General features: G+C 40.4%; 1 protein-coding gene across 2 annotated transcripts in view; it reads left to right on the forward strand.

Moving 5' to 3' along the window:
• Positions 1 to 17,178, forward strand: part of LOC128705620 (cell adhesion molecule 3) — a 73,990-nt gene extending 56,812 nt beyond the window's left edge. The window contains exons 2-5 of one of the 2 annotated variants that reach the window (XM_070098634.1): positions 2,888 to 3,023; positions 5,498 to 5,634; positions 16,003 to 16,219; positions 16,935 to 17,178. In XM_070098634.1, the coding sequence (XP_069954735.1) occupies positions 2,888 to 3,023; positions 5,498 to 5,634; positions 16,003 to 16,219; positions 16,935 to 17,044 (600 nt within the window). In that variant the 3' untranslated portion in view covers positions 17,045 to 17,178. The remainder of the gene's footprint in view (positions 1 to 2,887; positions 3,024 to 5,497; positions 5,635 to 16,002; positions 16,220 to 16,934) is intronic. The other variant, XM_070098635.1, reaches the window with a different exon arrangement.
• The last annotated feature ends 3,304 nt before the right edge of the window (positions 17,179 to 20,482 follow it).

Below are 20,482 nucleotides of genomic sequence, written 5' to 3' on the forward strand. Positions count from 1 at the left end.
CCCTTAGACTTAATGAAATCTATAGCTGACCTGTACTTATCTAGCAGCTCTTCTCTCCTACCCTTCCCAATATCATTTCCACCAGCACTGAGACAGATAATGGGCTTGTTCCCATTACCTGACATGATATTATCCAGTCTGTTGACAATGTCCCCAACACCAGCTCCAGGGAAGCACACTCTATCTCTCATCTTCTTATTCCTATTACAAAAAGCACGGTCAACATATCTTACCTGAGAGTCACCAACCACAAGAATGCGCTTACCTTCATTAGCAGGGGCAGTAGTACCCTTACCTTCACTGGCCACTGAAGTACATTCATCCTGGAGAACAGAGAAGCGATTTCCTACCTTCAGATCTTCACTCTTAACTTTCCTTACTCTGATGCGCCTCCCATTACTGTGAACAACTCGCCACTTGTAGCAGGTGCTGGGCTGCACCTCACTGCTGGTAGCCGTTGCTACCTCCCCACCTACAGCCTCCTCACAGTGAGAGACAGACTGCACCTCACTGCTAGAAGCCTCATTCCCCACATCTCCAACCCCCTCACACTCTCTCCCAGGCCCATTGAGGTGGACCTTCAGCCTCCTAATCTCCTCCTGGAGAAGCAAGACCTCCTCCTTCAACTCTCCAACCTCAGTTTTTAAAACACTGCAGAAGCAAGCCATGCTTTGTAACCGTCCACGCTAATCCCCAAAGCAGCTCAGGGTCTGTGACCTCACGTGACATTATTCCTCCACTGACATTATTAATAGTTTTTTTTTTATACACATATTTTCTACAATATACTCTGCTTAATAGATGGGTTACTAAAAGCATTATCCAGAGGGGTGAGGTGGGGTTGCTGAGGTGGTTCAAACATTTAGAGAGGTTGGAACGAAATAGAACGATTGTAGAGCGTATAACTATGTAGTGAAAAAGGCTGGAGGGAGGGGAGAGAAAAGGTCCGAGGGAGGGGGTAAAGGAGGTTTTGTGTGCGAGGGGCTTTGACTTCCAGCAAGTGTGTGTGTGAGCATGTTAGACAGGAACGAGTGGAGATAAATGTTTTTTTTATGACTTGAAGTGCTGATGGAGGATGGGTAAAGTAAGATTTATGAAGGAATTCAGGGTAACCGGCATGCCGGACTTGAGTCCTGGAGGTGGGAAGTACAGTGCCTGCACTCTGAGGGAGGGATGTTGATGCTGCAGTTTTTTAACTGGAGTGTAGGTGCGCCTCTGGCAACACAGTAATGGAGTGAATGATGATGAAAATGTTTCTTCTTTTACACGTCACCCTGCCATATTAGTTCAAAAAACCGGTTGTATCCCACTGAGGCAGGGTGACCTAAAAATAAAAACGATTTTTTTTTTTAAATTTAGTAATTTATAAAGGACAAGAGATTACTAGCCCCTTGCTTCCAGCATTTTAGTCGCCTCCTATGACTTACATGGCTTACTGAAGAAGAATTCTGTTCCACTTCCCCATGGAAATAAGAGGAAATAAAGAGGAACAAGACCTATTAAGAAAATAGAAAACCCAGATTGGTATGTATATATATGCGTGTACATGCGTGTGTTCTATGACCTAAGTGTAAGTCGAAGTGGCAAGTTATGCCTGTTATCCCGTGACACCAGCAATCCTACCATCATGTAAAACAGTTACAGGTTTCTGTTTCACACACACTTGGCAGGAAGGTTGTACCTCCCTGGGTGGTTGCTGTCTACCAACCTACTATTTAGTGTATACATAGACATATAAATGTAGGTTTTTTAGTTAAAATGTTTTATAATAAACCATACCACGGGCGGGGTTAGAACCTGCGATCAGAGTTTCAAAATTCCAGACTGTCGCGTTAGCCCCGGTCTGGAGTTTTGAGACTCTGATCGCGGGTTCTAACCCCGCCCGTGGTATGGTTTGTTTGCAATCGTGTAATTACGATTTCGTGAGTCATAATTTTGTAATACTTTTAGACAAAGTAAAAACAATGTGAATAAAAGCCAGTAAATAACATTCGTAGTAATAACTAGCATATGCCACATTTGTTTTCAAGAAAATCATGTCTTCCAAAATATTTGCGTTGCAAATTTGCTTTCCTCAGGACGCGACGCAAGATCCACTGGCATTTCCTGCCCACCTGACAGCTCCTTCATTTAATTGTATTGTGTAGAATCCGAAAAAGCTTATGCAGACTTATAAATATACAATGGTAAAGGTGTTTCTTGAATCTGCGACGTTCTGTTGGAAGTCACTTCACGTTAAACTTAACATTCACTGCCTTGTTGATTCTGGGAAAAGTTTTGGTTGGACAAGTGGCTATTTTGTGTGAGAAATAAAGTTTGCTTTTTACTTTTCTTTATTCGTTTTAAGAATTTGAGGAAGATTTTCTTTTATGATTATGAATAGTTGCTCCGGAAGCATTAATCTTCTTATCTTTTCTTCTGCTGTTTCTTATCTTTCCTTCCTTATTTTCTTTCTTATTTTATCCGCCCCCACCCACCTCCCTTCTTTCTCCCATCATCCTCTCCATTATGTCCTCCCTCAAATTATTCATTTTCTCTCTCTTTCTCTCTCTCTCTCTCTCTCTCTCTCTCTCTCTCTCTCTCTCTCTCTCTCTCTCTCTCTCTCTCTCTCTCTCACTCTCTCCCTTTCCCTTCCTCCCTCATTATTTTTTTTTCATTTTCTACCTCCTTTCCTTTTCTTCTTCCCACTTTCTCTCGTTCACTCTTCTTCCTTTTCACTTTCCTTAAGCTTAACTCACTTACCCTTGCTTCTAGCGCTCTAACTCCCTTCCCGTCTTTCACCATCTGTTCCTGCTTCCCTCTCACCACATGTGGCTCTCCCTCCCTCCCTCTCACCACGTGTGGATCTCCCTCCCTCCCTCTCACCACGTGTGGCTCTCCTTGACAGTTGACACAGTCAGACGAGCACCGGGTCACGCTACGGGAGCTGCGGCTGGACTCTGATGGTGTATACAGGTGTGAAGTAATGAGCGAGGCACCCACCTTCCAGACATCCTTCGCTTCTAGTAACATGACTGTCGTAGGTAAGTGTATGTCTTCACTGTTGTTGTGGTGAGTGTATGTCCTCGTTGTTGTTGCTGTTAGTGTATGTCCTTATTGTAGTTGTGGTGAATGTATGTTTTCGTTGTTGTTATTAATGTCTTTATTGTTGCTCAGTTGAATGTTTGTCTTTACTGTTGCTAGATCAGTTGCATAATACCGACAAGATATCTAGGCCGTGTACTGAGAGACGTTCCATTTAGGCAGCAAGCTTCATCAGTCTATTGCAGAGGCAGGAGGAAAGAGCTTTTTTTTTTTTATAGGAGCCGGTGGAAGTAGGAAAGAGGTGTAGCAGTTGAAGACATCGTCACATGTGGGTAGGGCCCAATAGCGGATATAAGTCAGGTCAATGTGGTGGGTTATTCTTTTAGCAATGGAGTTGTAGATAATGTGGAGAGATGTAGAAGTTAAAGACGTGGTTAGATGGGGAGGGGCACACTGGTAGAAATAGATCCATCCCATATTTTGGGCCAGAGATCTAGCAATAGAGTTGTAGAAGGTATTCTTTAAAAGAAGTTTCCACGGCGTTGCTGTGTCAGGAAAATATTAGATCATTGGGATAATACCAAGAATTTCATGAATAAGACACATACTCAGTAATAACCAACATGGAGACAGAAACTCAGAACATTAATTGTTCTCTTCTAGAATCCTCTTCAGCAGATAAGACACATGTGAAACACCTGATTATCATTACTAACAGACGTTTTGCAGGCTTACTCTTCCATCTTCTGGCTCAGTTGTTAGTAGGTAACTGATTAAAATACTTCCTAACACTTGAGAAAGATGCAGTCAACTCATCCCTGTGTCTCATCCTTAATCGTAATAATTCTGTCATAGAAATCCTGAACGCAAGACAGAATGTCACGTCCCTGAATCTGTCTTGATTGTCACTGACGAATCACCTTTCCAGATGCTGTAATATCCATCCCAAGACAATGTTCTCCACTACTTTGGACATTATGCATGTCAGTGATAATGACCAGTAGTCAGGTGTCTCTTGTCTGTCCCCCTTCCAAAACGTAAGGACTGTGTTAGCTGTCTTAAAACCATGAATTGGTTTTCCTTTTTCTGTAGCTCGATCGCTAGTGCACTCAGCTCACACACTGAGGTCCGGGGTTCGAATCTCCTCCGGTACTGCTGAAAAACATTAGGGACGTGTTTCCACAAGACACCTGTTGTCCCTGTCTCTGTACACCCATCAGTTTAACATTGGTTACGTGGGTGTTAGTCGACTGGTGTGGGTCGCATCCTGGGACAAAACTGACCTAATTTGCCCGAAATGCTCAGCATAACAAGCGGCTTTCTATATAGTAGTATGTCATTGATGTCAGCTAGGACTGTATACCTTGTACATGTACTTGTAGAAATAAAGATTATTATTACTACTATTTATTATTATTATTGAAGATCTCCGCTATGGGTCACGCAGAGGTTCGGCTCCTATCGTAAATACCCATGGTGATATGTTGCCGGGGCTCTTGGCTTTAATTGTGTTCGCCCTCTGATTCTTCCTCTGTTTTCAGGGTGTTGTCTCGTGTTGACGTAAGGCAGTGATTAGACATTTGTTGATGTGGTTGAAGTTATAACACATTTGAGTTACTATCTGCAGTGATATCACATTTGCGTTACTGTGTTACAGTGATACCACACTTGTGTTACTGTGTCACAGTGATACCACACTTGTGTTACTGTGTCACAGTGATACCACACTTGTGTTACTTTGTCACAGTGATACCACACTTGTGTTTCTGTGTTACAGTGATATCACACTTGTGTTACTGTGTTACAGTGATATCACACTTGTGTTACTGTGTTACAGTGATATCACACTTGTGTTACTGTGTTACAGTGATACCACACTTGTGTTACTGTGTTACAGTGATATCACACTTGTGTTACATTGATATCACACTTGTGTTACAGTGATACTATACTTGTGTTACAGTGATACCACACTTGTGTTGCAATGATACCACTCCTGTGTTACAGTGATACTACACTTGTGTTACATTGACAATACACTTGTGTTACAGTGATACCACACTTGTGTTACTGTGTCACAGTGATACCACACTTGTGTTACTGTGTTACAGTGATATCACACTTGTGTTACATTGATATCACACTTGTGTTACATTGATATCACACTTGTGTTACAGTGATACTATACTTGTGTTACAGTGATACCACACTTGTGTTGCAATGATACCACTCCTGTGTTACAGTGATACTACACTTGTGTTACATTGACAATACACTTATGTTACAGTGATACTATACTTGTGTTACAGTGATACCACGCTTGTGTTACAATGATACCACTCTTTTGTTACAGTGATACTACACTTGTTTTACTGTGTTACATTGATACCATACTTGTGTTACTGTGTTGCAGTGATACCACACTTGTGTTACAATGCTGCGGTGATACTATACTTGTGTTACGGTGTTGCAGTTATGCCAGAAGCACCGGTGTTGAAGGGGCTGCGAGGAGTGTACAGAGTGGGTGACATCCTCAATGTTACCTGTACAGCAAGGGACGCCTTTCCTCACGCTACCCTCACCTTCCACGTCAACGGTAGACTTGTTCATGTGAGTACCCCATACCCTGCTACCACCCCATACCCTGCTACCACCCCATACCCTGCTACCACTACAATCACAAAAACTACCAACACCACCACCACTACAGCCACCACTAAAACCACTACTACCACCACTACAACCACTACTACTACCACCACTACAACAACCGCCAAAACTACCACCCCCACCACTATAATCACCACTACTACCACAACCACCACCATCACTGCCACCACCACAACAACCACCACTATCAAAACTACCACCACCACTTCCACCGCTACCGCCACCACTACAACCAGCACTACCACTATTACTACCACCACTACAACCAGCACTACCACCACCACTACAGCCAGCACTACCACCACTACTACCACCACTACCAGCACTACAACCACCACTACCACCACCACTACCATTACTACTACTACCACTACTACTATAGCAAGCACTGCCACCACTATTACCACCACTACCTCCACCACCACTACAACCACCACTACCACCAGCACTACAACCAGCACTACCACTACTACTACCACCACTACAACCAGAACTACCACCACTACTACCACCACCACTACCGCCACTACACCCACCACTACCACCACCACTACAACCAGCACTACCACCAGTACTACCACCACTACAAGCACTACAACCGCCACTACTACCACCACTACCATTACTACTACTACCACTACTACTATAGCCAGCACTACCACCACTATTACCACCACTACCTCCACCACCACTACAACCACCACTACCACCAGCACTACAACCACCACTACCACTACTACCACTACAACCAGCACTACAACCGCCACTACCACCACCACTACCATTACTACTACTATCACTACTACTATAGCCAGCACTACCACCACTATTACCTCCACCACCACCACTACAGCCACCACTACCACCATCACTACAACCACCACTACAACCATCACTACCACCACCATCTCCATCACTAACATTATCACTATTGCCACAACACCATTTCTTCTACCACAACTACCCCCCCCCCCCTGCTACCACCACCACCCCCGCCAGGAAGAGAGACGGAAGTAGGAAAGAAATGTATAAAGGAGAAATACAAATTTCCCACACAACAATACACATCAATTCCTGCTTTCTTAATCTCTTTAGTTTTTCTTCCTCTTTCTGACTTTCTAGCCTGTCACCTCTCTCGGTTTTTTTTCCACAGGTTTTACAAGGTTAGGTTAAAGATCCCAATTTTATTTACACTCCAAGATCTGGGATATACAAATAGTTAACAGGATGAAGTTAAAGCCATCTGTGGACCAGAGATTTCATTTGATCAACTGACGAAATATCGTTGATGTCACTATGCTGTACAAACATATTCCAGACTCGAGTCATCCTTGGAATAAATGATCTCAAAGGTAGTGATGTTCTGAGGAAGGTTACAGTCACAGTGAAGTTGCTGTCCGTCTTCTTGTCGAGCCAAGTGTGATACCTTGACAACATTGGCTTTGTACATAACAGTAAGGCCACACACATCCCTCCGGTATTGAAGGCTGTACTGAAATGACAGATCTGTTTAGATCTCTCTCTCTCTCTCTCTCTCTCTCTCTCTCTCTCTCTCTCTCTCTCTCTCCTTCGACTCTTCCTAAACAACTCCGACCAGTTCATTCTTTCCTTTCTTAATTTATGCCTATCTTATTCTCCTCCTTTTTCTCCATACCCACTTCCTCCTTATCTTCGTATCTTCTCCTCCACCCTCCCTGTCCTACCCCCCACTTTCCTCTTTCCTCATCTTTCCCCTCGTTAGCCTTAATGACTCTGACAGAGGCGACAAGCTTTAACGACCCTCGTAGAGACGAGAGGTCTCAGTACTAAGAAGCTAACTTCCCTCCTTCCGCTACAGAGGTACATAAGCCCGCTACATGCTTAATCACTGGGCTCTTGATCCAATCAACTGAAGTTACCAATCCCCTTACACTTAACCTGAGTGCCTCCCATTCCCCAGGTGCTGTGTGCCCCTTACTGGTACAGCGGTTCTCCATGAATGTAATGACAAACTGAATGATCCTCCACAGCATTCTTGACTCATTATTTAACATTCTCTATCTATCTATCTATCTATCTATATATATATATATATATATATATATATATATATATATATATATATATATAGATATATATATACATCTATTTTAACAAGTCGGCCGTCTCCCACCGAGGTAGGGTGACCCAAAAAGAAAATCCCCAGAAACACAATACTTTCATCATCATTAAACACTTTAGCCTCACTCACACATAATCACTGTTTTTGCAGTTTAGAATCATATACGTATAAAGATACACAACATATCCCTCCAAACTGGCAATATCCCAAACCCCTCCTTTAAAGTGCAGGCATTGTACTTCTCATTTCCAGGACTCAAGTCCGGCTATATAAAAATAACCGGTTTTCCTGGATCCCTTCACTAAACATTACCCTGCTCACACTCCAACAGCTCGTCAGGTCCCAAATACCATTCGTCTCCATTCACTCGTATCGACCACGCTCAAGCACGCTTGCTGGAAGTCCAAGCCCCTCACCCACAAAACCTCCTTTACTCCCTCCCTCCAACCTTTTCAAGGACGACCCCTACCCCGCCTCAACAACCCCTTTTCAGCCCTCTGACTAATACTTTTATTAACTCCACACCTTCTCCTAATTTCTGCTTAATATTTACACCACACATTGCCCTTAGACAGGACATCTCCACTACCTCCAACCACCTCCTCGCTGCAGCATTTACAACCCAAGCTTCACACCCATATAAGAGTGTTGGTACTACTATACTTTCATACATTCCCTTCTTTGCCTCCACAGATAACGTTCTTTGTCTCCACATATACCTCAATGCACCACTCGCCTTTTTTCTCTCATCAAATCTATGATTAACCTCATCCTTCATAAATCCATCTGCCGACACGTCAACTCCCAAATATCTGAAAACACACTCCCAAACTCGTCCACTAACCTTTGCAATTTTTCTTTAGAATCTCCCATAAGTGCAGTATCATCAGCAAAAAGTAACTGTGTCACTTCCCATTTTGTATTTAATTCCCCATAATTTAATGCCACCCCTCTCCCGAACACCCTAGCATTTACTTCTTTTACGACCACATCTATAAATATATTAAACAACCATGGTGACATTACACATCCCTGTCTAAGACCTACTTTTACCGGGAAGTAGTCTCCCTCTCTTCTACACACCCTAACCTAAGCCTCACTGTCCTCATAAAAACTCTTTACAGCATTTAGTAACTTACCACCTATTCCATATACTTGGAACATCTGCCACATTGCTCCCCTATCCACTCTGTCATACGCCTTTTCTAAATCCATTAATGCAATAAAAACTTCCCTACCTTTATCTAAATACTGCTCACATACATGCTTCAATGTAAACACTTGATCTACACATCCCCTACCCACTCTAAAACCTCCTTGCTCTTCCGCAATTCTACATTCTGTCTTACCTCTAATTCTTTCAATAATAACCCTACCGTACACTTTTCCTGGTATACTCAGTAAACTTATTCCTCTATAATTTTTACAATCTCTTTTGTCCCCCTTCCCTTTATATAAAGGGACTATACACGCTCTTCGCCAATCCCTAGGTACCTTCCCCTCTTTCATACATTTATTAAACAAAAATACTAACCACTCCAACACTATGTCCCCCCCTGCTTTTAACATTTCTGTCATGATCCCGTCAGTTCCAGTTGCTTTACCCGCTGTCATTCTACGTAATGCCTCATGCACCTCCCCCACACTCACATCCTGCTCTTCTTCACTCCTAAAAGATGATATACCTCCCAGGCCAGTGCATGAAATTGCCGCCTCCCTTTCTTCGTCGACATTTAAAAGTTCCTCAAAATATTCTCGCCATCTACGCAAAACCTCCATCTCCCCGTCTACTAACTTCCCTTCTCTGTTTTTAACTGATAAATCCATTTGTTCCCTATTCTTTCTTAACTTGTTTAACTCACTCCAAAGTTTTTTCTTATTTTCATTAAAATTCCTTGACAGTACCTCTCCCACTCAATCATCTGCTCTCCTTTTGCACTTTCTCACCACTGTCTTCACCTTTTTTTTACTCTCCATATACTCTACTCTTCTTATAACACTTCTGCTTTGTAAATACCTCTCATAAGCTACCTTTTTCTCTTTTATCACACCCTTTACTTCATCATTCCACCAATCACTCCTCTTTCCTCCTGCACCCACCCTCCTATAACCACAAACTTCTGCCCCACATTCTAATACTGCATTTTTAAAACTATTGCAACCCCCTTCAACCCCCCCCCCACTACTCATACGTGCACCAATCCACCTTTCTGCCAATATATATATATATATATATATATATATATATATATATATATATATATATATATATATATATATATATATATATATATATATATATATATATATATATATATGTCGTGCCGAATATGTAAAACTGGTCAATTAGCAAGAACTCATTTAAAATTAAGTCCTTTCGAAAATTTTCTCTTATATGTTCAAAGATATATATTTTTCATTAATGTTGATTTAAAAATTTATAATTTTGCACCAAAAGGAACTTAGAAAACTTACCTAACCTTATTATAACAAGAACAATTTATTTTAGCCTAACCCAACTAAATATACTTTAGATTTGTTTACAATAATTTAATACTAAACAAACACAGAGAAATATATTTTTTCGTTAGGTTCAGAATGATTTTGGCGAAATTATTGCATACACAAATTTTCGCTTGTCTTATATGGCAAGATGAGCGTTGCTATTTAAGCCAAGATTGCAAGTTCTGCCTATTCGGCACAACATATATATATATATATATATATATATATATATATATATATATATATATATATATATATATATATATATATATATATATATATATATATATATATGTATATATATAATCACATCGGCTGTCTCCCATCAAGGCAGGGTAGCCCAAAAATGAAAAAAAACTTTCTTCATTCTCTCCATTACCGTCTTGCCAGAGGCACACTTACACTACAGTTATAAAACTATAACATTAACACCCTTCCTTCAGAGTGTATAGTGTAGACACTGTACTTCCCATCTCCAGGACTCAAGTCTGGCCTGGCAGTTTCCCTGGATTCCTTAATGTTACCTTGCTCACACTGCAACACCATATCAGGTTCTAAAAACCATTGTCTCAATTCATTCCTATTTAACACGCTCATGCATGCTTGCTGGGAGTCCATACCTCTCGCACACAAAATCTCCTTTACCCCATCCGTCCAACCTTTCCTAGGCCGACCACAACCCCGCCATCCCTCCACTACAGATTTATGCACTCTATATTTCATTCTATTTCCTTCCATCCTCTCTACATATCCGAACAACTGCAACAACCCTTCCTCAGCCCTCTGGATAATAGTTTTGGTAATCCTGCACCTACTCCTAATTTCCAAACTTTGAATTCTCTGTATTATATTCACATCACACATTGCTCTCAGACATGACATCTCCACTGCCTCCAACCTTCTCCTTGTTGCAACATTCACTACTCATGTTTCATACCCATATAAAAGCATTGGTATAACTATACTCTCATACATTCCCATCTCTGCTTCCATGGACAAAGTTCTATGTCTCCACAGACTCCTAAGTGCACCACTCACCCTTTTCCCTTCATCAGTTCTATGATTCACCTCATCTTTCATAAACCCATCTGCTGACACATCCGCTCCTAAATATCTGAATACATTCACCTCCCCCATACTCTCCCCCTCCAATTTGATATCCAATCTTTCGTCCACTAATGTTTTGTTATCCTCATCACCATACTCTTTCCTATATTCACTTTTAATTTTTTTCTTTGACATACCCTACCAAACTCATCCACCAACCTTTGCAACTTCTCTTCAAATACGTTTCTCAAGTCACATGACCTGTTCTAAGTGATTAGAAAAAACTTGGGGCTGGCTACTATATTTTCTAATTTCATAATCCTTGGCTTTTTAAAACCCTCCTACCCCATATGTGGGGGGGATGGGGATGGTGGTGGTGCAGGTGGCACCAGACCGTTGGCTCATATTCTGAGAGAGGCTGTGGCAGGTGACAAACTTGCATTGCGCTACTCTGAGAAAACTTCCCCTCACTCCTTCAGCTGTTGCCTTGCAACTCTGCATAGCTCTTGATGACGCACTGAGAAGTGTGAAAGTACTTGATCTAAAGATTTCCACCCCACCCTCGTGGTTTGTCTTTCAAAGTTAAGATCGCCTATCTGCGATTGTTTGCACACACACACACACACACACACACACACACACACACACACACACACACACACACACACACACACACACACACACACACACATATATATATATATATATATATATATATATATATATATATATATATATATATATATGTCGTGCCGAATAGGTAGAACTTGAGATCATGGCTTATAGGACAAGTGAAAATTTGTGTAAGCAATAATTTCACCAAAATCGTTCTGAACCTAACGAAAAAAATATATTTCACTGTGTTTTTTTAGTATTAAATTATTTTAAACAAATCTAAAATATATTTAGTTGGGTTAGGCTAAAATAAATTGTTCTTGTTATAATAAGGTTAAGTAAGTTTTCTAAGTTCCTTTTTGTGCAAAATTATAAATTTTTACATCAACATTAATGAAAAAAATATATCTTTAAAAGTATAAGAGAAATTTTAGAAAGAACTTAATTTTAAATGAGTTCTTGCTAATTGACCAGTTTTACATATTCGGCACGACATATATATATATATATATATATATATATATATATATATATATATATATATATATATATATATATATATATATATATATATATATATATATATATGTGTATATATATATATATATATATATATATATATATATATATATATATATATATATATATATATATATATATATATATATATATATATATACAAGACAAGCCATGGGTGATGGAAATCTTCAGTTCAAGTTCTTCAACATGTATCCGTGCATCATCAGGAACTATGCAATGTTGCAAGAGTAGCAATAGAAGAAATGAGGGGAGGTTATCTCAGATTAAGGTAGCATGGTGAAACCAGCCAGTTCTCTCACATATGAGAGGTACCGGTCCATCTGCCAAGCACCTATCCACTCTCCTCATCCTTCCACATATGGTGTAGGGTGGAAGATGGCCTCAGAGTTTACAGAAAGTAGGAAACAAGATAATATATATAATAGCCAGCCCTAAGTTTTATCCAGTCATCGTTGATAAGTCATGTGCCTTAAGAGATTACGTTGCACTAGTGGATAACATGCATACAAAACAATTATATTATGTGTTAACCTTCTAATTAATAAAAGAGTTGAATATGCTCGTTTGTCAGCTATAAATACCGTATGTCCCAGGAGGTTCTAGAATATTCAGAACAGTCTCTTCATATATTCCTAAATACTGCCTACCGATATCCTCATTATCAATTATTATGCTTATTCCTTGGTTATTTATGGACCTTCTATAGTATTACGATTATTATTTAAGACCTTTTAACTAGACAATTTAAGAATTTCCCGATTATCCTTTATCACCACAGAACAGCCTAACTCTCTTTGGTTGTAATCCACAAAGCTAGTTGAATTCATCATGTTGCCATCACTGATTGCAGTCACATAACCTTGTGTACCTGTACGCATAAAGTACCTTAATGCAGCTGCAACTAAACGGGTTTATTCGAAATGGTTCAGCTGTAGCTAAATGGGTTTAATTATAATAGTTACATTATTATACCGACGGACAAGGTATGTTCACGATAGACGAAATGTGAGGACAGGTGCAGGGAATACTGGTCTTACTTCACAAATTCTTTCGAAGCCCCATGGTGTAATGAGCAATTCTGAAATTCTGTATAGCACTGTTGCTTAAGGTTGTGTACAACAGACTCCACTAAACAGCTATTGAGTTAGTACACCCCATAACTTGAGTTATATTAGGCATTCCTGTCATGTTTCAAGAATGAGGATTTAATTATGTTTCTTTCCATGACAGAACTATTGGGCACAATAATCTGGGAAGCAGCCCACCCCAGTGGGTGATAGCAAAACCTAATTAAGTACTGATGTTGTGCTAATCTGGTTTCCAGAGGTTTACCAGTTTGTCCAATGTATGGAAGAGGGCAAAGAATACATGGAACCTAGTAAACACCACCCACACTATTAGACGGTGTGTTCTTAATCAATCTCTGTTTCATTGTTCCATTGTTTTTGAAGGCAATGTTTACACTTAAATTTTTTTAATATCTCGCACATGCTGACCAAATCCTCATTGTAGGGTAAATTCATTACATTTTTCATGGCAGGCATTTCTTTAGGTTCAGAATGTAGAATGTCTTCCTAGCTGACAATAGAGGAGTCTCACCAAAATCCCTGGGATATCTTAGTTTTGTGGCTATGTTAAATATCTTATTGATTTCATCTTCTAAATGCTCCAGGCTACAGATATACAAGGCTCTCAGGAACATCGTAAGGAAAACACTCCTGTTAACTCTAGACTCAGAATTACAGTAACAGTGAATATCTGACAACACATTGGTTGACTTCCTGTAAACTGTAAATCTGAATCTTGTGGAGACACGATGGTTTAAAAATATCTAGGAAAGTTAGAGTGTTGTCTATTTCATGCTCTATTGTGAGCTTAATGGAAGACACTAGACCATTGAGTGTAGGTAGGAACTCATCGATATTGTGATCCCTAGGCCAAAGGTAAAGAACATGGTCTACATATTTGAATCACCTAGCTTTATATAGGAAAAAATGTTTAAGGAGTCTAGTCTCATAGAATTCCATTTACAGGTTGCTGCGTAAGGGACTGATGGGATTTCCTATGGCCATGCCTTGTTTTTCAGCAAAATATTTGCCTTCAAACACAAATTTGGTCAGCCTGAATTAAGCACTTAAAAAGTTCAATATAAACATTGCCTTCAAATACAATGGGACAGTGAAAAAGTTTAATTAATAGCACACTTACAATAGTGTGGGTGGTTTTTACAGGGTTCCTTGCACTCTCTTTTATATATTGGACAAACTGGTAAACCTCTGGAAACCAGATTAGCCCAACATCAGTATTCAGTCATCATGGGCCAGGAGTCAAATGCAGTCTTTAACCATGTCAGTTCTTGCAATCACTTACCAGGGTGGGCTGCTGCCCAGATTATGGTAGTTCTGTAATGGAAAGAAACATAACTGAATCCTTGGTCTTGAAACATGATAGGAATGCCTTATATAATTCAAGTCATGGATTGTATAAACTCGATAGCTCTTTAGTGGAGTCTGTTATGCACAACCTTAAGCAACAGTGCTATACAAAATTGCAGGATTGTCCATTATCCCATGGGGCCTCATGAGGGTCTGGTGACGTTAGACCAGCATTATCTACACCAATCCTCAAGTTTCGTCCATTGTGAACGTACCCTGTCGGTATAGTAATAACCAGCAGGAGTAAACCTATTTAGCTACAGCTGCATGAAGGTACTGTACAGGTACAGGTACTCAAGGATAATAGAAAAATTCTTGAATTGTCCATTTATTAGGTCTTAAAGAATAATCGGAATGCTTTCACTGGGAATCAAACCCAGACCCTCGCCGTGTGAAGCGAGAGCTTTAACCATGGGACCATGGGGCTGAGAAAACTTCCCCTCAATGTCTTTTGTTGCTACTCTTGCAACATTGCTTAGCTCCTGATGATGCATGGATATACATATGTCGTGCCGAATAGGTAAAATTATTCAATTAGCAAGAACTCATTTGAAATTAGGTCCTTTCTAAAATTTTATCTTATTCGTTTAAAGATATATTTTTTTCTATTTATGTTAATGTAAAAAATCATAATTTTGTACCAGAAGAAGCTTAAAAACTTACCTAACCCTATTATAACAAGCATAATTAATTTAGCCTAATCCAACTAAATATATTTTAGATAAGCTTACAATAATTTAATAATAAACACTACCACTGCTGCCATCAGTCCTTCCATTACCACTGTTATCACCACTCCCTCTGCCATCACCACTCCCTCCACTACCACTGCTACCACCACTCCCTCCACTACCTCTGCCATCACCACACCCTCCACTACCACTACCAACACTGCTACCACCATCACACCCTCAGCCTCCATTGCTACCACTCCCACGCTCTCCACCAACACTGCTACTTTTACCTCATCTTCCACCACCTCCACCTCACCCTCCGCCTTTAACGATACCACCACCTCATCTTCCACCACCTCACCCTCCACCATTTTCTCCCTGCCTGACACAGCCTGGATCAGGTCGGGTGCAGGAGCTACCCACCACGGAAGGAACATACCCCGGGGTATACAGTAGCACAAGCCGCCTGGTGCTACCGCTGTCAGAGCATCATGCGCCCACACTCAGTCTAGTCTGCTACGCTCACGTCCTCTCCCTCTCTGTACCAATAGAAGCATCCATCAAAGTTGAACCTCCCAGGACGCCTATACTCTCCTTCTTTAATGCAGGTGAGTCCTCCGAGTAATCCTGAAATTAACTCATTATTATGATTAGTAATTCAATGTTTATAGCATTAAGCTTCCAAGAGAAGGAACCTAGGTTCGATTTCAGGGATGAATGGGAGTTTTTTTTTTTATAGGAAAGTATCGTTATGCGTGTCGTCCCCTTTCCACTTAACAGTATCTTGATAACTGAGATTAAGTCAACTGTTGTGAGTGGTATCGTGAGGGAATGGCAGTGTAATTTAGAAAAAGCTGTTGTGGATGGTATCTTACGGGATGGTAGTATGCTTTAGAGATGATCCTTCCTTCTTGCTACTTGATCCTTCTCGCTACGTTATCCTTCCTTCTCAATACTTGATTCTTTCTTCTCGCTACGCGATCCTTCCTTCTCGCTACTTGATCCTTCCCTCTCACTGCTTGATCCTTCCTTCTTGCTATTTGATCCTTCCCTCTCACTGCTTGATCCTTCCTTCTCGCTACTTAAATTTTTCCTTTTTTTGCGTTTAATCATGTGGAATTCTTAAACTTTTAGTTGAATAACATCTGGGGAATGGGAGACATTCAGGTTCGACCAAAAGAAAGGAAAGGCGGGTCCTGTTCCTTTGATCAAGAGCCTCTCACCAACCTAAATGCATCTTCCTCAAGGGGTAAATCCGAAATATTTACTGAGTATCTTACTAACTGCTGCTTTCTTTCTGCTTCCTCCATGGTGTTGCTGCAGCAGGAAGCGGACCCGGCGCGCCCTACCTGGCCTCACTCCTGCTGGGTATCTGCCTCACACACCGCCTCCTGCTGCCCTGCCTCCTCCTCAGCTGCACCTCCACCAGTTGATCGCCACCCACCGACGATTGCTACTAGTACACCGCTTGTGCACCAATGCTAACACAGTTACCGCCACAATTACAAATACCACCTCCAGCTCCACCATCACTACCTCTACCATCTCTGCTGCTGCTGCTGCTGCTGCTGCTGCTGCTGCTGCTCCTGGTACTAGTTGTCAGCAGGAAGTACTCCCGAGGTATCTAATGCCGCTGGTGTCCGGATTTTAAAAATAATGCCGGTGGTATGAGAACTTCTGCCTGTGTTAAGGTATCGTTTATAGCTTCTAATGATAGAACCTCCGGAAACCAGAGGTTCTATGTCTTAACACTGGGCTAGACGCCTGTACTTTCTGCTGTTACATGTCTGTTAGAAGCTTACACGCAGACATGTTCTACTATCGACAATGTCTCTGGTCACCCTGTGGTTTCTCTTTCTCTCTCTCTCTCTCTCTCTCTTTCAATCTCATTCTTTCTCCCTCAACATCTCTCTTCCTCTTTCTTTCCCCGCCACTGACAGCCACCCTTCTCTGACAACCGGCCTCCCTGCCACCCTTAACAGCCGCCCTTCCGCCCTTAACAGCAGCCCTCCCGCCCACACTACGACGTAGAGAACCTCAACTACACAGAAAAACCTAATATATAATAAACATCTAAATTCCTACACTACTCACCGCTTTCGCACTGTGAATATTTAGTTATTTAGCATATAAGGATTTTCCCTCCCACACACGCCCTCCCTCCCTCCTTCAGGATGGAAGGAGTAGGGAGGGAAGGACGAAGAAGGAAGGTAGGAAAGAGAAAGAGGAGAAAGGGAGGCCAATATTACCAGCACAATGTATAAAATGATAATAATAATAATTATTATTATATTTACATAAAGCGCTATTCCCATATGGGTCATTTAGGGGAAGTAGTGATGGAGGCTCGATCCTCCGTCGCTTCTCCCCAGACTTAGAGAAAATAAATAAAATTTGAAAGGGCACGATCTCAGTAAGAAAGGGTACGAAAAGGAGGATGGAAATAAGGATCAAGAGTAGGAGAGGGATCAGGAGGAAGAGGAAAGGAGGGATAAAGAGGAGGAGGAGGAGAAGCATCAGCAGGTGGAGGGGCAGAAGAGGGGTGAAGCATGCAAGTTTTGCGGTAAATTTATGCAAAAGGTTGAGCCTACTAGAGAAGGCTCACAGTGTGCCAAGTTGAGGAAAATTCTCTGAGAAATTTATTGGCTTAAAGAGAGGATCAAGTATCGAGGATGTCGAAGGTTGAGAGTTAGGAAAGTATCTGGCAAAGTTGTTTATTTCTGAAAGGTAAGAGTGACAAAGAGAGAGAGAGAGAAAGAGACAGAGAGAGAGAGAGAGAGGAGAGAGAGAGAGAGAGAGAGAGAGAGAGAGAGAGGAGAGAGAGAGAGAGAGAGAGAGAGAGAGAGAGAGAGAGAGAGAGAGAGGGAGAGGGAGAGAGGAGAGAGAGAGAGAGAGAGAGAGAGAGAGACAGAGAGAGAGACAGAGAGAGAGACAGAGAGAGAGACAGAGAGACAGAGAGAGAGAGAGAGAGAGAGAGAGGGAGGGGGACAGAGAGAGAGAGAGAGAGAGAGAGAGAGAGAGAGAGAGAGAGAGAGAGAGAGAGGAGAGAGAGGAGAGGAGAGAGAGAAGAGAGAGAGAGAGAGACAGAGAGAGAGACAGAGAGAGAGACAGAGAGAGAGACAGAGAGAGAGAGAGAGAGAGAGAGAGAGAGAGAGAGAGAGAGAGAGAGAGTGAGAGAGAGAGAGAGAGAGAGAGAGAGAGAGAGAGAGAGAGAGAGAGAGAGAGAGAGAGAGAGAGAGAGAGAGAGAGAGAGAGAGAGAGAGAGAGAGAGAGAGAGAGAGAGAGAGAGAGAGAGAGAGAGAGAGAGAGAGAGAGAGAGAGAGAGAGAGAGCATTTTAACAAGCTCCTTTCACGTTGAAACGTTAGCTATATATGACCAGCGCTGAAGCGACGATCAGGATCAATCAAGTTAAACTTAATCATGTTAATATTGTAGATTAATGACGAATAATTGATCATTTGTACTATACTCATAGTTATTTGGACCGTAATAATATATATATATATATATATATATATATATATATATATATATATATATATATGTGTGTGTGTGTGTGTGTGTGTGTGTGTGTGTGTGTGTGTGTGTGTGTGTGTGTGTGTGTGTTGTGCCGAATAGGTAAAATTGGTCAATTATCAAGAACTCACTCAAAATTAAATCCTTTCTAAAATTTTCTCTTATTCTTTAAAGATATATTTTCTTTCATTTATGTTAATGTAAAAATTAATAATTTTGTACAAAATAGCGCTTCTTTTTGATTGTAATAATAATAATAATGTACCAAAAGAACCTTAGAAAACTTACCTAACATTATTATAACAAGCGCAATTTAATTTAGCGTAAAATTTGTGAATGCAATAATTTCGTAAAAATCATTCTGAACCTAATGAAAAAAATGAGTTCTTGCTAATTAACCAGTTTCACCTATTCGGCACGACATATATATATATATATATATATATATTTTTTTTTTTTTTTTTTTTTTTCAACAAACCGGCCGTATCCCACCAAGGCAGGGTGGCCCAAAAAGAAAAACGAAAGTTTCTCTTTTTAAATTTAGTAATTTATACGGGAGAAGGGGTTACTAGCCCCTTGCTCCTGGCATTTTAGTCGCCTCTTACAACACGCATGGCTTACGGAGGAAGAATTCTGTTCCACTTCCCCATGGAGATAAGAGGAAATAAACAACAACAAGAACTAGAAAGAAAATAGAAGAAAACCCAGAGGGATGTGTATATATACATACATATATATGCTTGTACATGTATGTGTAGTGTGACCTAAGTTTAAGTAGAAGTAGCAAGACATACCTGAAATCTTGCATGTTTATGAGACAGAAAAAAAGGACACCAGCAATCCTACCATCATGTAAAACAATTACAGGCTTTCGTTTTACACTCACTTGGCAGGACGGTAGTACCTCCCTGGGCGGTTGCTGTCTAATATATATATAATATATATATATATAATATATATATATATATTTATATATATATATATATATATATATATATATATATATATATATATATATATATATATATATATATATTTATATATATATATATATATATATATATATATATATATATATATATATATATATATATATATATATATATATATTGTATGTTCAATGCTTGATTACCATGAAATGATTCCACCCACCTCTGTTCTCTCTCTCTTTCTCTTTCTCTTTGTCTCATTGATATCCAGTTATCGTTTCATTAATCTTAAGGATTAAGTGTACATAATCATTCTTTCAGTCTCACGTTATCTCATAGTCATGTGTACGTCTGTATCTCTCTCTGTCACGTTATCTCATGGTGATGTAAACGTGTGTATCTCTTTGTCACACGTATCTCATCAT

The sequence above is a fragment of the Cherax quadricarinatus genome, chromosome 63 (genome assembly GCF_038502225.1).
Source record: "Cherax quadricarinatus isolate ZL_2023a chromosome 63, ASM3850222v1, whole genome shotgun sequence".
In the NCBI taxonomy this organism is placed as follows: Eukaryota; Metazoa; Arthropoda; class Malacostraca; order Decapoda; family Parastacidae; genus Cherax; species Cherax quadricarinatus.